Source organism: Setaria viridis, chromosome 4 (genome assembly GCF_005286985.2).
Source record: "Setaria viridis chromosome 4, Setaria_viridis_v4.0, whole genome shotgun sequence".
Taxonomy (NCBI): Eukaryota; Viridiplantae; Streptophyta; class Magnoliopsida; order Poales; family Poaceae; genus Setaria; species Setaria viridis.
The window spans coordinates 33,308,926-33,327,699 of record NC_048266.2 but is presented as its reverse complement, the minus strand read 5'-3'; the positions used below and the strand labels follow the sequence as shown (position 1 = coordinate 33,327,699).

The window sequence follows — 18,774 nt, the reverse complement described above, 5'->3', positions numbered from 1 at the left end:
TGTCGCGACCGAGCACCTGCTATCTCCCTTTCCTCACCGTTCCTCGGTTCCGCGCGCAGCTCCCAGCCTGCCGCTTCCGGTGACCGCGAGACGCTGCTCGCCATCAAGAACGACTGGGGCAGCCCCCAGAAGCTCGCGTGGTGGGACCCCGCCGACGCCGATCACTGCAGCTGGGAAGGCGTCACCTGCGCTGCCGGCGGCGGTGGAACCGTCACGGAGCTTTCCTTAGCGGACCTAGAGCTCCCCGGCTCGATCCGGCGTCCGTGTGCGAGCTCAAGAACCTCAGGAGCCTCGACCTCAGCGGCAACGACCTCACTGGCGCGTTCCCCGCCGCCGCGCTTAAAGCCTGCGCCCAGCTTCACTTCCTCGACGTCTCCTACAACGCCTTCAGCGGAGCACTCCTCTCGGGCGACATCGCCGGCTTGTCGCCGTTGATGGAGCTCCTCAACCTCTCGTACAACGGCTTCAACGGCACCGTGCCGGCCACGGTGGGGCGGCTCCCGAATCTCGCAACCGTGAGGATCCAGAACAACAGATTCACTGGTTGTTCCGGTCAAGATATCACTCAATATCTCACAGATCGAGATGCGAAACAACATGTTCTCCGGATCCATCCCAACGTCCGCGGCAGGGCTGCAGATGTTCGGAGCGAAGAACAACAGGCTCGACGGCGCATTGCCGGCCGACATGAGCAACCTTTCTAGTCTAGTTGATTTGGTGCTGTCCGGCAACAGGATAAATGGTACCATACCAACATCGATCAAACTGCTACGGTGGCTCGTTTGGCTTGACCTCGGCAGCAACCGGATATCTGGAACAGTGCCGTCGGAGAGCCTTGCGATGCTGCCATATCTGGAGACAATTGAGTTATCTGAATTCTGACAATGAGCTCACTGGTCTCTGATTCTGATGTGGTGGCATCTTCAGAGAGCAAAGTTTTCTCTTGGTTTTAGATATATTCTAAGAGTGTCTAATTTCAAGTAGTGGATTTTTTTATTTTTTTTCCAATCGATTTTCTCAACTTTTAGATCAACGAGGGCACACTCGCATGATCGGGTGTAGTTTAGGTGCATAGCGATGTGTGGTGCCACATGCTCTCGCATGATGTGCTAGTCCTTGGGTTTTAGGCTACTCTGTTTTGCTGTCCTTTTTTAGAAAAAAAAATATGTATACTTACTCTGTTTTCTTTCTGTGAATATGATGTTTTGAATCAGTATCCATTGTCCAGACATTTTGAGTGTGAGCTGCTATGTTTCAGTTTTAGCGCCAAGATTCCAGTGTGACTATGTTCGCCTCAAGAAAAGGAGGAGAGCGTGCTTTTGCTTAAGAATTTCAGATAAAATTTTCAGGGGCTTATAGGAGCTGTTTACATAACTTTCTCTACGACCAGCTAAAGAAACTTACGCATATGCATATATGTTTGTTTGATTGAATTTGATAAGAAAGTTTAAAATCTCAGACAATGGGTATCGCTCACTTGTACACTATTAATGCGTGAAGTGCTCCTTTCTTAATCAACCTTTTAGAAGAATCAAACGTTCGCTTGACACTCTAACCAAATAGAGCTCTATCATATTATTCGGCGAATGGGAGTCGCTATCATTGGACGTTAAATTTGTTGATTTCGGCAAGAAGACTATCTTCTGATCACTGGGACAACCAATCAGAGCCTTGATTCCAGCGAGAAGGCAACTACTTCGTCGTCACATACATGTGGCTATATGTCCTATCACATTTTATATCCATTTAAATATTGGTTTGATTCCATAGATAGAATCTTGAGTCAAATTATTTACGGATGCCCCTTGATTAGCTAGAGTCCAAGTTTCTTTACTTAATTATCCATCAAATTTACTTAATTATTCGTCAAACTTATTTACGGATGCCCCTTAATTGAGCTAGAGTCCATGTTTTGATACTTATATTTATGATCTATAAGGTCATATAGCTAGATATTAATTGTATTTGATCAAGGCAAGGACTCTTTATTTTTGTGATTTGGCATGTACTTTGGTTTAATTTGGACCATTGGATCATCATTAAAATCAACCGTGTCTATTTTTTTTCGATTAACGTGGTAATTTCTTGTCCTTCTCGACGAATGTGGTGTCTTCTTTGAACACTCCCTTGTTAATATAATAGATAGATTATATACCCCTTTGTGTGATTATCTCCATACACTTGACTCTCGCGGACTCGTTCACCTTATCCATTTGACCGAAGTTAGCAGGGAAGCTCCTATCATTTTTTTATAATTTTTTATTCCAGATCTATTTAATTCGCTCCCACAGGAAGTTGAACCTGAGCTTGCTGGTTGCTACTCCGGTGCTCTAACCACTAGGCTGGAGGCCCTTTCACCGTTCACCTTATCCATCGATTCAACAATCAGAGAATAACATATCAGAAGTATCCTAAATCATTTCAAAAGCCCTTTCATTCATATCACGCCATCTATCTCGTCGTACACCTGGCATTCACATGATATAACTGCACCACGATTGTGACTCTTAACACGCCATCCGCACGCCAAATATTTGCATCTCATCTGATAAAACAAATGATGTCTTATCTTCAAGGATCCCATAATCTCGAGCGATTGACTGTTCACCGGAATTACAGCATCATCATTGTCGAGAATACGAGGTTGCGTCTGGTTGCAAGTAGCTTTGAACTTTTGCCAGCAATCAGGGCCAAGTAGGATCGTTTTGAAAGGGACTGAAGAAAAGAACAATGTTGTTGTTTAATTCTCATGAATAAGGTGCACGAGATTACTTAAGAGCTCTTACTTAATTAGTTAAAAGAAAAGTAGGTGACAGCTGCTCGATCACATAATAAAACATTGTTCCAAGTTGACCGGGAGAGGCACAAGGTGTCTCTTGTATGAGGGTTAATGTCTATGGTGATGATTTTTAATTGCTAGCATTAACAAATAATTGTGGTTTCCTCCTGCTCTATAAGTACGGCCGTTCGCAACCACTGTACCACGAACAAGTTGACTGATGCATCAGGTAGAACTGGACACACCAGCAGGAAGCTCGATCTGCTAGCTGCTTCACCTAACCTGATTCAGGCGTTAGAGAGGCCACAAGCACAGCTGGAGAAGAGGTGTGTAACCTCATGGAGGAGAAGGGCGTGTCCTTTATCACGAGTGCTGCGAGAAGCGTGACAAGGGGAGGGGCTGCTTCTATGAACGGTTAGAATTCTCTTTCTACTTTCTTCTCCGTTATTCAGTCAGAGGCCTGTAATAAGCAACTCGTCGACTGTGTAGTTTGGATTATGTTTTTACTAGCCCTTCGTGAGAGCATTTACTTTGTTTTTACTAGCCCTTCTTGAGAGCATGGATCCACAGAGCATCCCAAGTGCTGCAAGAAACGCAGCAAGCAAAGCGACTGCTTCTATCGATGGTCGGACTCAAATCTTCTTCCTTCTTTTTGCTCAGGCAGAGGCTTGTGAACAACTCGATTGTCCAGTTTGGGTTCTCTCTGTAGCTGTGCAGAAAATGATTCACCTGAACGTTTTGTTTGTTTTTACTAGCCGTTCGTGAGCGCATGGATCCAGAGGCCATGTCGAGTGCTATAAGAAGCGCAGCAAGTAAAGCGACTGCCTCTATGAATGGTTAGATCTTCTCCTTTGTTCAGGCACAGGCCGGCCTGTGAACAACTAATTCGATTATCAGGTTTCGATTATCTATAGTTGTACAAAAAAATCACCCTTAGCATTCCCTTTGATTTTACAGATCTTCGTGACCGCATGCGCATCGATCCACTTAACGTATTCCTGGGGTAAACCTCTTTTCTTCTCAGTTACTCGTACGAAAGATAATAAAATGTAAAGCTGTACAAAGCCATAGCCCGCGAGGTCTGCAGGGTGCTGGCTAAGCTAAAAGGCACAGTAGGATTCAAGATTAATTTCTAAATAAAATCGTCTTTAGTCATTAGTTTCGTTTACTATTTTTCTCCTTTGAGATCATCCATAGAAAACTCACCTAAATATTTCCTTCAATTTCCCTTGCCCTTCTTGAGCTAATGGCATTACTAGTATGGTCGTAACTCGTAAGGCCTCTTGAAGTTGACCTCATACGCTATGGACATCGGTCTCGGGCAAGAAAAGGTTAATACTAGACATAGGCTTTACTGCACATTTTAATTCTGAAATATACTAAATATAATACGATATTGCTTACCGTGAGTGATCTTGTGACAGCAAAGTATGTGCAACAAGAATGTAAACTAGACATTAAATTGAAAATGATGGGTAACATTGGATTTTCTTGCGTGAGAGTTTTTTTATTTGGAAATAGTTTCTAATATCTTCATTAATTTCGATATCCAAACTACCTCTTGTAACAAACTTTTCGATAGTGAAATTGCAATGTTTATATGTGGTAGTAGAAGAGACCTTCTTCGCTTGATTGAGCATTCATCAGATGTGCAAATAAAACCTACTTTTTCCCGCCAAAATGACAGCGCTTTTTTCTAAAATATTTTCCACTTCAACTGCCACACAGCCTCCTGACCGCGATCTGCTGCTGCTGCTCGCGCGAGAGCTGCCTCGACCGCCTCTGCTGCTGCTGCAACAACAGGAGCCACGGCGACTAGGGCCGGTCAGCTGCGCGCCATGTCGATCTGTCACGCTGAGAGAGCACCAGCAACTATGCTCCTCCTTACTTTGGTTGCGCAAATAGTACAGTTGTGGGACCCAGGAACATATACTGTACTGTGATCATGATTAGCGTTTCCATATTTGAATTCTGGTTCGTCAGATTGCATTGTGTTGTATTCTATTCTATTGTAGTTGTGGGACCCAGCTCATGTGGTATTCTCCAACAACAATCTCTGTTTATTTTCACAAAGAACTTATCATGGGAAATGTCACACGTCTGCCAATATGTCCAAACTTGCAGTATTAACAGTATATTCAATTTTTATTTTGTGCTATAGGCACTAGTTACAAATTTATTGCTATGTTTTTCATTTATTCATCACTTCTTATACTCCATCATGACCTGACTAAATTTAAAATATCATTTTTAAATTTAATTAAATACTTGAAACAATATCTAAACTAGCTTGTGCGAATGCATGGGTTGAGGACTGGTAAAAAGAATGGTTAGCATGAATACTTCAACCACCAAATAGCAGATGTATCTTAATCTTAATTAGACCCTATTTGGATGGGCTAAAGTTAAAGCTTAGGCAGTGCTAAAGTTTAGCTAGCTAAGACTAGTCTTACCTTGTTTGGATACGTAGCTCAATTTTTAGCTGGAATACTAAGTTCGGTTGGCGCAAATTACGGTTGCTTGATGGGAATCTTCCACGCGGTCGATTTCCGATCGCATGTCAAAATGGCTTCCCGCGTGAGGTTCTATCCCATTAAACTAAAAACAAGATAAATTTCTAGGAAAACAAAATGTTGGGAATAACATTTTTGGGAAAAAAATTTAATGATGATGATGATGATGATGATGATGATAATAATAATAATAACAATAATAATAATAATAATAATAATAATAATAATAATAATAATAATAATAATAATAATAATAGGATAAGGATGCATCTGTCCCCAAAATGTATACACTTGGGCAATATGAGTTGTATTTTGTACAAAAGAAAAGAGAAAAGAATCAAACCTTAATATGAAAGCAAGTAGCCTTGTCTGCTCTATTGCTTGCGTTACCGCAGCGCACAGTGAACGGATCATACCAGAACGTGATAAATGTTGACACTCCTTATGACAGAAATCCGACCATCACATTACTCAAATAATAAAGGAGAGCTAACCTTTCTTACTCACATATTTGTTATCAATAACCTAGTTCCACATGTATTGGCAAATTAGTAATTTCAGGGATACAAGTCTGTACAAGAGAGGAAACGTGCGCAAATGCGGACGAAACACACTGAAGAACACTTGACGCGTACACAACGGATAAGAGGGCCCACATGTCAGGCCAGCCCAATCCAGTGTGGGTCCACAAGAAAAAGGACCAAGGCCCACCAGACAGCCCACCACGCGAAGATGGTGGAGAGCCAGCCCAGCCCAGGGTCGGCCGAACCCCAGGTGTTGTTCAGCCGAACCTGGACAGGCGGTGCTCGTCCTCATCCTCCACGAGGCGGTGGCTAGTTGACCCTGGATGGCGGTGGGAAAAGATTCCACTGAGATACCTCCCGGGAACCGCCCTCTACCACATATAAGAGGAGGAGGAGACCCTCTCTCAACACACACCACACTTGAAATCTCTCTCTCTAGTTACTCTTAAATCCTTAGGCTAGTGGAGCTAGGCTAGAGCTTAAACTTTTGTAGTGCTAAGCTAGTCTTCAGGTCGACTGGGGACATAACCTCCGGCTCTCAGTATGGCTTTGTACTCAACTTGTCAGTATTCTATCTATAAAGAGGATAGTTGTTATGCTATTTCAGTAGTATGCTATGCCATATATTGTGCTTTATTAAGTTATACTCATATGCTTAGGTTGAATCTATGTTACCGCATCGGTTCATTGTGCCTTCAGGATTGTTCTAGTTCTATGCCTGTCGATCATCATAGTCGGGGTTCCGGAGGGGCTAGAGTAGTGATCACGTATACGAGCATGGTGCTCAAGCGCGTTGGGATCCATCAAATATGACTGTACCCCACAGTCTGTCGGGGTAGGCGGCAGGTGGTGGCCCTGTCCGTCCCTTGTAGTCCCCCACGTTTGGGTATAGTGTATGAGTTCTGAAAGATATCTTGCCTTGGCAGACCAGGGCTGGGTATTCTCCCCATAATGCGTATGCTTAGAGTTAGTTCTAATCATGTGCTTGTATGATACTAGCAAGATGCCACTAGGACCTCTTGTATGCCTTGCTCCCGCTAACCTTAGGCTTATTCGTTTATTCTTTATTCTTGAGATTGGCTTGTGTGTATATCACATTACACTCATATCTATATCATGGCTTACCCCTATATGAACTTTGGTCTGTTACTTAAGCATATCGTCCTAAATATGTATCCAATAAATCCTTTTACACCAATGCCATCCTTTGGGAAAATATAAATAACGATACCCTGAATACTCTCTAGGTGAAATGCTACAACAGTATATCCGTGTGCTTGCGGATTTATTCATAATGTTAAGAAATACCAACAAGCATTTCTGGCACCATTGCCGGGGATGGCACTAGTTAAAATATTTATCAATACATGTTCTTGACTTTATGACTAAGGAATAGCCATTGCTTATACAGGCTAACTTGTCTTTATTTTCTCCTGATGGATGAAAATAGGGTAGTGTATGACTGGTTTCGACTTGCCGACCAACTTCGTCAAGAATCCAGAACGTCTTGTGAGAAAGGTCCGACCTTGCGTTGTCCCTCCTTAGATCGTTCTTTCGGCAACCAAACCGATCATCCTAGCACCATCTGCTCCTAAGGCTATGGCTGAAAAGACTCTTCGTGAGTTCTCCATCCCCTCCATCGACAATGTGGCCACCGGCCCTGCTGTCGACCTGGGGGATGTGAAGTTTGAGCTAAAAACAAACCTCATCAACATGGTGCAGGCTAGCTCCTTCTGTGGCAAGCCGAACGAGGACGCTAACACGCATCTCCAACATTTCCTTGGTCTTTGTGACACGGTCACTATGAGAGGAGTCACTCAAGATGCCATCAAACTCCGCCTGTTCTCGTTCTCCCTCCTTGGGAGGGTGAAACAGTGGTTCTACGAGGACAAGGATGCTATCAACACGTGGGCAAAATGCTCCATGGTGTTCCTCACCAAATTCTTCCCATTGGGTAAAACAAATATCCTTCGTGGAAAGAAAGATTTCCAATTTCCAACAGTCAAACACGGAGATGATCCCAGAGGCGTGGGAGAGGCTGCAAGAATACATCCTTGCCTGCCCACACCACGGGATGGATGACTGGCTCGTCCTCCAAAGACTTCTACAATAGGCTAACAATGTCAGCACGTGCCCACCTTGACGCTGTTGCTAGAGGAGCCTTTCTCGACCTCACTATTACAAGGCTACGGCTCTAGTCAAAAAGATGGTCTCCAATCAGGGGTGGAGCGAAGAATGACTCCAACCTCATGCGTAGGGCATGCACACTATCAAGGAGACGGACATGCTTTCCGCTAAGCTAGATCTCCTACTCAAGTGCACGGATGAACGGGAGAAGCCACAGGAATCACTAGTAGAAATAGTAGCTTCCATGATATTTTGCGTGTGACGTTCTAAAACTTCATCATTGAACATGCCACATCTATGACGAAAATCTCAGGTTCGTCATAGATCATTGGCGGGATCCCTCAGCCACTATGGAATTATGACGAAAAAACGTGCGTCATAGAACAACATCTCATATCATCACAAAACGGTGCGCCACCAACATCTCGTATCTGTGACGCCAGCGACTCATCATAGAATTGGTGGGCCACATGTAGCGTTGGGACCATAGGTCCACTTGTGATGCCAGAGGGTCCAGCGTGTCTACGTAGCGCCACGTGTAGCGACGAGGACCCGCCGGTCCATGTGTCAAGGCCGTGGGTCAAATATGTCAACGCAGGTTCCACTAGAGGTGGACCCGGTCATCCACGTGTACAAGTGCGGCCCAGCAGGCCGACGTGGCTAAGACGTGTAACTATAGGTCCTAGTTGACTGGTCCAACATGTCTACCTGGCAGCCACGTGTGGTGACTGGGACCCAACATATTCTCAATGAGGGGTTTTGTGGGACAATTTCCAAAATTGTCACATCATCTAATTTGATTTTTGTTGATAAATTAAACCATACCTCTAATGCACAATTTCACATCACGATTTCATAGATAAGGCATAGACTTTAATTACGATGCACCCCATTGGTCAAAATCAATTGAAATGAAACTTTGTAGCCCTCAATAGCAGTTTCAATACATTTCATAGTCTTGGAAATAGTGTATACCCAATTTCATCCCATGAAATCAATCTCTTCTCCCTCCTCATTAATACATTGTCATGTCATTGTTTTTGCTGATGTGTCACGTCATTTATTGTGGATGAAACCTTCGTTGAGAATAGCCTAAGTGAAACAAATCAAAATGTTGCTTCCAACGTGTTCCAAAGTTAATAACTACAGAGTAGCTGCCTCATCTTTTGAAAACGTACATATCGCTACACGATCTATTTCTTTCCTTTAAGATGAACTAACTAAGAGGGACAGTATAGCGAATACCTAGTTTCATGACATCGATTTTATATATGCTTAATCTATGGTCATTTTCTGTGTATGTATATATGTGTACCTTAGCATAATTTCTTATCATGCCTGAAAAACAGGCCGAGCACCAGTCATGGATGACATGCAGAAGGTGTGCTTCTATTCTGATTGCAGAGGGGAATATGGTACGGCTATCTGCTGGTGCTGTGTCAAGAACAAACTTGATTGCTACCCGGGACGTGATCATTGTCTAACAACGTGCCCCATTATTACTTGAAATAATGTAATTGCTATGTAGGGAGTTTTTGTGTCTGAATGAATAATGGGGATAAAATGAATACAAACCGAGACGCGCACACCGTGCCCAGGAATCTGCAACCGCCGTCGACCGACGGGGAGCGCCGTCCTCCGCTGCTGGCTAACCACTCCCGTCTCCGTCGCGGCACGCAACGTGACAGAGGAAACTAACCGGCCGGCGCATGGCATGCCGACATGTGAGCGCGAAAGGCGATGGCCCGTGGCCGTAACGTACCGAGACGAGCCGACGAGGCCAGGGTTCCTTTGCTGTTGCTGGCGGGCTTCTTCACCGATCGTGTCGTGTCGTGGCATTCCGATCCGCCACGCGCCATGTGCCGCCGCCGATATGATGCCCGGCCATCGTCGTCATCACGCCCGTACGTGCAACCGGGCAGGGGATTAAATAGCCTGGGACTCTCGGCCTTCTTGGACGGCCTCGCTCCTTCAGTATCCACGCGTGCGTGTCGCGGACTCGCGGCGAGCGTTTGCGTAGTAGGGGTCGTGGACAGTGAGGGTGCCGGGTTAGCGAGCGAGGTGGCGGCCGGGCCGACGGGTTATCTCGGAATGGCGGCGGCGCCGTGGCCGGCCGTGGTGATGGTGATGGGGGTGGCGGCGGCGGTGGTGGCGGCGAAGGAGTGCACCAACATCCCGACGGAGCTGTCGTCGCACACGGTGCGGGCGCGGCTCGAGGCGGCTGATGATCCCGGGGCGCCGGAGTGGCGGTTGCGCGAGCTGTTCCGTGGCCACCTCACCTCCACCGACGAGGCCGCGTGGATGGACCTCATGCCGCCGCGCGGGGGGCTGCGCGCCGCCGCTGACGACCCCGTAGGCGCGGAGGAGGAGGAGTTCGACTGGGCGATGCTGTACCGGTCGCTCAAGGGCCAGCAGCTGCTGCCTGGCGGCGGCGGCGGCAGCCGGGCAGTTCCTGGAGCAGGTGTCCCTGCACGACGTGCGCCTCGACCCCGACGGCGACGCGGCGTACGGGCGCGCGCAGCGGACCAACCTCGAGTACCTCCTGCTCCTCGACGTCGACAGCCTCGTCTGGCGCTTCCGGGCCCAGGCGGGGCTGCCGGCGCCGGGAGAGCCCTACGGCGGCTGGGAAGCCAGGGAACTCAGGGGTCACTTCGTCGGTACGCTCCCTCTGATCCCTGACCATCGGCCCACGCACGCCCACCCCACTTGCTCTCTGACTGCTCCCTGCTGCGCGCAGGGCACTACCTGAGCGCGACGGCCAAGATGTGGGCGAGCACGCACAACGCCACGCTCGCCGGCAGAATATCGGCGGCGGTGGACGCGCTGCACGAGTGCCAGCGCGCCGCCGGCACGGGCTACCTCTCCGCCTTCCCCACCTCCTTCTTCGACCTCTTCGAGGCCATCCAGCTCGTCTGGGCGCCCTACTACACCATCCACAAGATTATGCAGGGCCTCCTGGACCAGCACGCCGTGGCCGGCAACGGCAAGGCGCTGGGGATGGTGGTCGCCATGGCCGACTACTTCGCCGGCCGCGTCGCCAACGTCATCCGGCGGCACAGCATCGAGCGCCACTGGACGTCGCTCAAGGAGGAGACCGGCGGGATGAACGACGTACTCTACCAGCTCTACACCATCACGGTACTGTCAGCCTTCTTTTCATCTCTCTTGGAAAAACCTTCATCAGAGATTCGGAAGCAATTGATGTCTCTTTGTGCAGAACGATCAGAGACATCTGGTGCTCACCCATCTTTTCGACAAGCCATGCTTTGGGGCTACTTGCAGTTCAGGTCTGAACTCTGAAGATCACAACTTAATCTTCCAGACAGAAGCATGAAAACATATTTCTGAACATTGCATGATCTTTTGCCAACATCGTTTTGCCTTTCAGGCTGACAGTCTTTCGGGTTTCCATGCCAACACGCATATTCCGGTTGTCGTCGGCGGGCAAATGCGGTATGAAGTTACAGGAGATCCTCTTTACAAGGTAATTCAAGTACTGCACAGAAATTTAGGTAGAGAGGTCATTTGGGAAAAAATAATTTCCTCACACATGATAATTCCCAACTTTCCAGAGAGTAATAGTGTGCTATTTTTCCTTCCTGCCAATAGTTGTCCTGCTGTTCTGATGCAACATCTAGTTCAAGCTGACCATAATCTTAACTCTGATGACAAGGAAATTGCAACTTTCTTCATGGACACAGTGAATTCCTCTCATGCCTATGCGACTGGCGGCACATCTGTCAGTGAATTCTTGTAATGCATCATAGAGGCTCAATTTCAGGGTTTTTTTTCCCAGACTTGCCATGATTGGATCCTGAGGTGTTTTTTTGTCAGGTCCGATCCAAAGCGTTTAGCTGAAGCTCTGACCACTGAGACCCAGGAGTCCTGCACAACTTACAACATGCTCAAGGTGGTTCACTTGTTCATGCTCACCAACTATAACTTCATTTTTTTTCTTTGTTTAGATAACTCAACAACATTTTTCATGACTAGAGACAAGTTACAATCTGAGCAACAAAACCTGCAGGTTTCACGCCATCTATTCAGATGGACCAAGGAGGTCGCCTATGTGGACTACTACGAGCAAGCGCTGATCAACGGCGTGCTGAGCATCCAGAGAGGCGGATATCCTGGAGTTATGATCTACATGTTGACCCAGGGCCCTGGGAGCTCAAAGGCAAGGAGCTCCCAAGGCTGGGAACTCCGTATGGTTCATTCTGGTGTTGCTATGGCACTGGTAAAGTGAAAATTCCAACCTTTCGGCCCTGGCAATGGTGATGTAAGGTTCTGAATTATGTGTTTTTTTTTTTGCAGGGATAGAATCATTCTCTAAGCTGGGAGATTCCATTTACTTTGAGGAGAAAGGTGAAATACCAACACTGTATATTATTCAGCTCATACCAAGCACGTTCAACTGGAGAACTGCAGGCCTTACTGTCACTCAGCAAGTGATGCCCCTCAGCTCATCAGATCAGTATCTTCGTGTCTCATTCTCCATATCTGCAAAGGTAAATCTGCATGAAGTCATTATTAGAGCTACACTATATATATATGACAGAAAACTTTGATGGTCCTTCGTAGAATCAGCACATAGCCCTTTTTTTTTATTTTACTACCATGCAGACAAACGGTCAGTTTGCGACATTGAACGTGAGAATACCATCATGGACTTCTTTGAATGGTGCAAAGACAACACTGAATGACAAGGATCTGAAATTAGCATCTCCAGGTATGCCCAGCCCATCAGCATGGAAGATAGCTGAAAAGGAAAAAAGAAATACACAAAAAGTTTGATGGATACAATTGCAGGGATAATATTGTTCTGACACAATCTTGATTTCTGTCAGGGACTTTCCTCACAATCAGCAAGCAGTGGGGTAGTGGAGATCACTTATCACTCCAATTACCTATCCACCTAAGGACTGAAGCAATAAAAGGTCTGAAATTGTGCTCTATTAATGATCAAATTACTATTTGAAATGCTGCACTCATTCTAGGGATAGTTACCTATTTATTCACTCTTATAAGCATTGAAATCCCTGATAATTGTATGACAACATGCCATTGAAGTTTATAACCATGAAGAACAAGACTGAGCACTGTGCTGTAACTGAAACTTTCAGATGATCGGCCGGAGTACGCATGTATACAAGCAGTCCTGTTTGGGCCGTTCCTCCTTGCCGGCCTCACCACCGGAGATTGGGACGCCAAGACCGGCCGCGCCACCGCCGCGCCCTCCGACTGGATCACCCCCGTCCCGCCGGAGTCCGACTCCCAACTGGTGACGCTCGTGCAAGAATCCGGCGGCAAGGCTTTCGTCCTCTCCGCCGTGTACGGCTCCCTGAAGATGAAGAAGCGGCCAAAAGACAGCGGCGGCACCGACGCCGCCGTCCACGCGACGTTCAGACTCGTCCCCCATGAAGCCTCCGGCTCCTCCAAGATGCTCGAGCCGTTGGGCATGCCGGAGATGGTGGTCACGGAGAAGCTCACGGTGTCCGCGGAGAAGAGCTTGGGTGCTCTGTTCAACGTCGTGCCCGGGCTCGACGGCGCGCTCGGCTCGGTGTCCCTCGAGCTCGGGTCCACGTCGGCTGTAGCGGTGACGTGCTGAAACACGGCGGTGGCGCGGGGTTCCGGCGGGCGGCGAGCTTTGCGCGGGCTGAGCCGCTGCGGCGGTACCACCTGATGAGCTTCGACGCCAGGGGGGTGAGGAGGAGCTTCCTCCTGGAGCCATTGTTCACCTTAAGGGATGAGTCCTACACCATCTACTTCAACCTTGTAGCTTGAAAGTAGATAATGGCTACAAAAATATGTAGTGGCAATAGCACACATTTTTAAAAATAAATGAAAAATCCGGATGAGGCATTTGCTGAAATGCCAAATGAAAAGATAGTGGTATATCTTTTTTGAAAAGGTACAGCATGTATTAATATAGAAGAGGCAAAAAAAATTACTGGACATTTATTAATTAATATAAAGGAGGTAAATTACAAAATGCAACAATTGACAACAGAGAAAAAACCATCCACGCGCTGTTAAGGATGGCAAGCTAACACGACCAGGGTTTTTTTTATTTCTTTTATCAATTTTATTTGGTCTCCATTGAATCACCTAATTTCGTGAAACTTTATATTTTTTATTTGCTAAAATTTGAAACAAAATAAATATCTAGAATCATTATTAAAAAGGATAGATATTTAGTGTGTAGCGAACATGGCCCCATTATGCCATAGTTTGTGATTTTGGTGATTGAGTGACAGCATAGTCACTGGAACTAATGGTTTATCAAGCATGTGCCTTGTAGATTTTTAAGTCTCAAGTATGCAAACCAAACTATGGCAAAGTTCAAATCATGGTATTTAAGTATCCAAGCTATGGTATTCTTGATATCCAAATCATGATATTCAAGCATCCAAGCTATAGTATTCAAGTGATCAAGTCATGGTATCTAAGATTATTCTATAGTATTCAAGCATCCAAATTCCTGGAGAAGTTGGGCACAAGTGACCTAGCATCCAAGTGATGGTATCTTTGGTGTGCAAGTGGCGGTATTGAACTCATAAAAATCAATACTACCGGATGTTCCGATGGTCCACCGGAGCAACCATCGAACTAACCATCGAAGCAATTAGTACAACGGGAAAACAGAGAAAAAACTTTAAGTGCACTGAATTTTCCAACAAGGGTCATTTTAGTAGCGTCGGATGAATTCTGGAGCGAATACATGGAAGGCAGAGAAAACCCTATAGCATCGGATGTTCCGATGCCTAGGACATTGAAGCGTCGGACGAACCATATTTACTTTACGAAGTTCCAAAGAGAGTTTGGGAGAAAATACTTCAACCTTGGATGATCCAATGGTACCATCAAATGAAACATATGATGAAATCCTAGAGAAGTTGGGCACAGGGGAGCCAACGGCTAGTTGCACTAGATGCTCTGATGCATGCCAAAAATAGACCATCAGAATATCCGATGGTACACTTTAGCTAGCTGTTGGAGCAACGGCACTTTAAGTCCTTGGGCTATTTATACCCCCTCCACTTGCCCATTTGGAGTAGCAGGATGTAGTTGGAGTGTGCAGGAATCCATTGGAGATCAAGACTCATCAAGAACACATCCAAGCCACCAAAAGTGCTTAAGTGATTATTTCAAGGCTTAGCACAAGCTTACAAGAGTGATTAGCGCTAGTATAGGCCTAGAGAAAGGGAGAGCGCAAGGTGTGCCTACCTTGTGATCGGTTCTAGGAGTGAACCACAGCTGTACAAGGTGCGCCACCATCTTGGAGCCTTGGTGGCTTACCGGCAAGTTTTCGACTCTCTGGCTTGGTGTGGAGTGGCGTTGACAACCATGTGCAGGGGTGTGGAGACCCCTTTCCTTCGTGGAGAATCTCCTTAGTGGAGATGGCATCAAGGTGACCGCGAAACTTGACGTGAGCCTTAATGTCCAAGCCTTTATGGCAAGTCAAGGGTGTCCCGGAAGAGACTTGGTGACCGAGAAGTAATACTCTTGTGTGAGTGCTTCAACAACGTGGACTAGTGGTGGCTTAGTACCTACCGATACTACGGGATAAATCATCATGTCAAGAGTTTACTTCCGCTCATCCTCACTTCTTACGTTTCTGCATTTCATACTTGCAACTTGTGTGTCTTTACTTTTCTAGTGTAGTATCTTGCTAGGATTGGCTCTAGGTTGCAAAACTTATTTTCGGATGAGGGTTTCACACTAGATCAACCATAGTTGCACATCTTGATAGCATGATCTAGTTTAAGTTTGATGCAAAAGTAGTGGAAGCCATAGGTTAAGGTTTTAAGTTGCCTAATTCACCCCCTCCCCCTCATAGGTTATGAGCACCGATTCCTTACATAATGTTCAACTCCAGACTCGTAGCTTAGTGGTTTGGTAGTAATTTAGCATGAGTGAGGTCCCCGGTTCAAAACCCCCTTGGTACACCTATCAAATTGTATAACAAAGCTTAAACATGTAAATAATGATACTACAATTCAAAATGTTTGAATTTTGTAACCGCAACTCATTCCCTACCATATATCATGGATTTCGTGAAATTTCAACGAAATTTCGAAGAAATTTTGAACATGATCATGACATTTTACAAGTCCAGTGGTATACCACCAAAGCATTAGGAATCCAACACCACCATGTGTGAGTGTGTGATGCTCAACGAGCACATGACAAGTGGGAGCGGATTTCTCAATAGTGATGCTTTCATGAAGAGAAAATGGCATCCAGACACCATCAACACTAACAAGAGATCTGGTATAGCCGTAGAGGGTTTTTCATTCTGAACCCTTGAAGACTTGAGAAGAGAGCTGGGGAATGGATCATGGAGAAAAGGTGGAGTGGTCAGCTGTAGTGGTGGGCTCCACCTATGCACATCGGCCACTGCAAGTGCGGTGCGTGATTGACTGCAAAACCAGCTTCATGTTGAGACTGTGGTCAAGGCAAAAGGTACATGATGCATATGTCACATCACTTTCTTGTATTCTAAAAGAGAATTAGTCCATGTTTGAAAGGGTAGTGTACACTCAACACGATAAATTCATGTGGATCATCATGTATGCTTTTTAAACGGATACTATATCACATAAGCCAATGCAAAAGGAGCAACACGAGCATGCACGAACTGATTGACTTATGGATTCTTTGTGGTGGAACCTATCCATCTTAGTTCGAGCACTAGACTTCGCATGGGTATTCATAATTTTATAGATTTATTCCAAGAATATATGATGATATTCTTTAGTGATAGCCTGGTAGGCGAACATAGTCATTGTTCGGGAAAAAAAAACAAAGGAAGGAGCAACATTCGGTGCACTCACTTTGTATTCATTTTGTTCCCATTATGCATACACAACTCCCCATATATCAATTACATTATTTCAAGTAATAATGGGGCACCTTGTTGTACACTCATCCATTCCTGGAAAGCAAGCATCTTTTTTCTTAGCACAACAATAGCAGTCAGGCTTACTATATAGTCCTCTGCAATCAGAATGGATGCACAGCTTCTGGTTACCCATTTCATCCATGACCGCTCGACCTATTTTTCATGTACGAAAACAAATCTGTTAAGGTTCATGATACATGCAAATAAATGACCTAAATAACAAAAAACAAATCAGTGTCATGAAACTAGACACTCATTAGTGTACCACTTAGTTCATATTAAAAGAAAGAAAGAGCTCTAAGCAATATCTTTTTTAAGGATGTGGGCAAAATACCATCTATTTTTGTAGTAATTGACTTTGGAAGACAATGGAAGCAACGTTTCTTATTTATTTCACTTACATTCTGCATGGATAGAGAAGCATCCGAGGAGCATCAACAAAAGTAGCACTAGTGCACCATTGTGCATTCTGTGTTTCTCCATGCTGTAAATGCTTCTTGTATGTTCTTGACAGATGTGTTCTACTGGAATGTAATGCATTGATCCATACATTGTTCATATATATAGGACAAATAGACTCTGTGCATGCATGATAATTAGTAGAAATTGATTTTATACATGCATGATAATTAGAAGAAATTAGCCACTGCCAAGCTAGCCATGAATATGGTCCTTTTTAAAGTTAATGGCGTCTAATTTCCTTCTATTTAAATCAGGGCCAAGTTGCAAACTAATTATACTGATATTATGGATAGATTTGCTTGATCCAATTAAGTTTGACACCTATCAAGGCACTTCCTGATACAAGAAAACTTTAAATTTTAGCATCAGTAGATTACCACCAGCTTTTAAACCATATATATCTTCTAGCTTTTAAACCATATATATCTTCTGTAGTTTTAAGAGCATATGTTAGCTACTCTTTATTGGGCTATTTTTCTTCTCCCTTGCACAATCCTTCTAAAATGTTTGCCAAATTGGCTTGTTCAAATTTAGGCACCTTATGAATTTAGAATTATCTTAATCAAAAGCCACCAACTTATCATGGCCAACAGATAGTGATGAGATCACATGGAGCATGTGGTATATACGATTTCAAATAATTCATAAAATTATTTTCTACCATAAGTTACTCAGAGAATTTTGAATTCCTTTTCAAAAATAAATTTTTAGTGACTTTCAAAATTCTCTAAAGAAACTTTTGGTAGAAAATAATTTTAAAAATTATTTCATCCCATGATAGTAATATTTCAGTGCTTTTGAAGAATTTTTTGAAAGTATTCCTAGACAATTGTTATTGAACATTCTCAGTACAAGGTTTTGTTGCGTGATTTCCAAGAATGACATATCATCTAAGGATTATTGAGTTGATGATGAAACTAAGTCTCTTAATGCAAAGTTTCATTTCATACTTTCATATGTTAGCGGATCATTTAAATATTTCGTTTAAGTGACCAATGGGAGTCGATGAGAATGTATGGGGATGAAACCCAAACCCTCTTAACGGAGTTCCATTTCAGTTTCAAAGCGATAACTATGTACACCAAGTTTCATCTTGATAAAAATCCAGCTCTTCTCTCTTATCATAAATTTCATGCTATGTCATAATTTTTGCCTACATGTCATATCATTTAATGAGAATTAAACCCATAAAACTTGTGGTGACCGGCCTTTTGAACTGTTTGTCCATTAAAAGAGGGACACACATAAAACAAACATTTATGTAATAGTGTAACTAACTTAACAAACCATGGGAAATTCTTAAGCTTCAAAACATGCCCTCGTCCACATTCTTGCATTGCACACTTCCTTGGATTCAGTCGACCGATATTTTTAATCAATGAGATTATTGGATAGGGTTTCAGGGTATTGGAAATCTAAAAGTCACCGAAGCTAGAGGGGATGTCCTTGAAAGCTGGCTCCGAG

The 18,774-nt window shown here is 44.7% G+C and overlaps 1 protein-coding gene and 2 pseudogenes across 1 annotated transcript; all 3 read left to right on the top strand.

Annotated features, from left to right (window-relative positions):
* On the top strand, nt 1–907 carry LOC117853912 (protein STRUBBELIG-RECEPTOR FAMILY 7-like; annotated as a pseudogene).
* Nucleotides 908–2,976: 2,069 nt separating this feature from the next.
* LOC117853848 (uncharacterized) lies at nt 2,977–4,896 on the top strand. Its single transcript, XM_034736132.2, has 5 exons — nt 2,977–3,193; nt 3,324–3,404; nt 3,535–3,615; nt 3,737–3,782; nt 4,508–4,896. Exons 1-5 carry the CDS (start codon nt 3,118–3,120, stop codon nt 4,596–4,598), a joined length of 375 nt encoding a protein of 124 aa, XP_034592023.1. The 5' UTR covers nt 2,977–3,117; the 3' UTR covers nt 4,599–4,896.
* A 5,138-nt stretch (nt 4,897–10,034) lies between these two features.
* Nucleotides 10,035–14,004, top strand: LOC117853651 (uncharacterized; annotated as a pseudogene).
* Nucleotides 14,005–18,774: the final 4,770 nt, after the last annotated feature.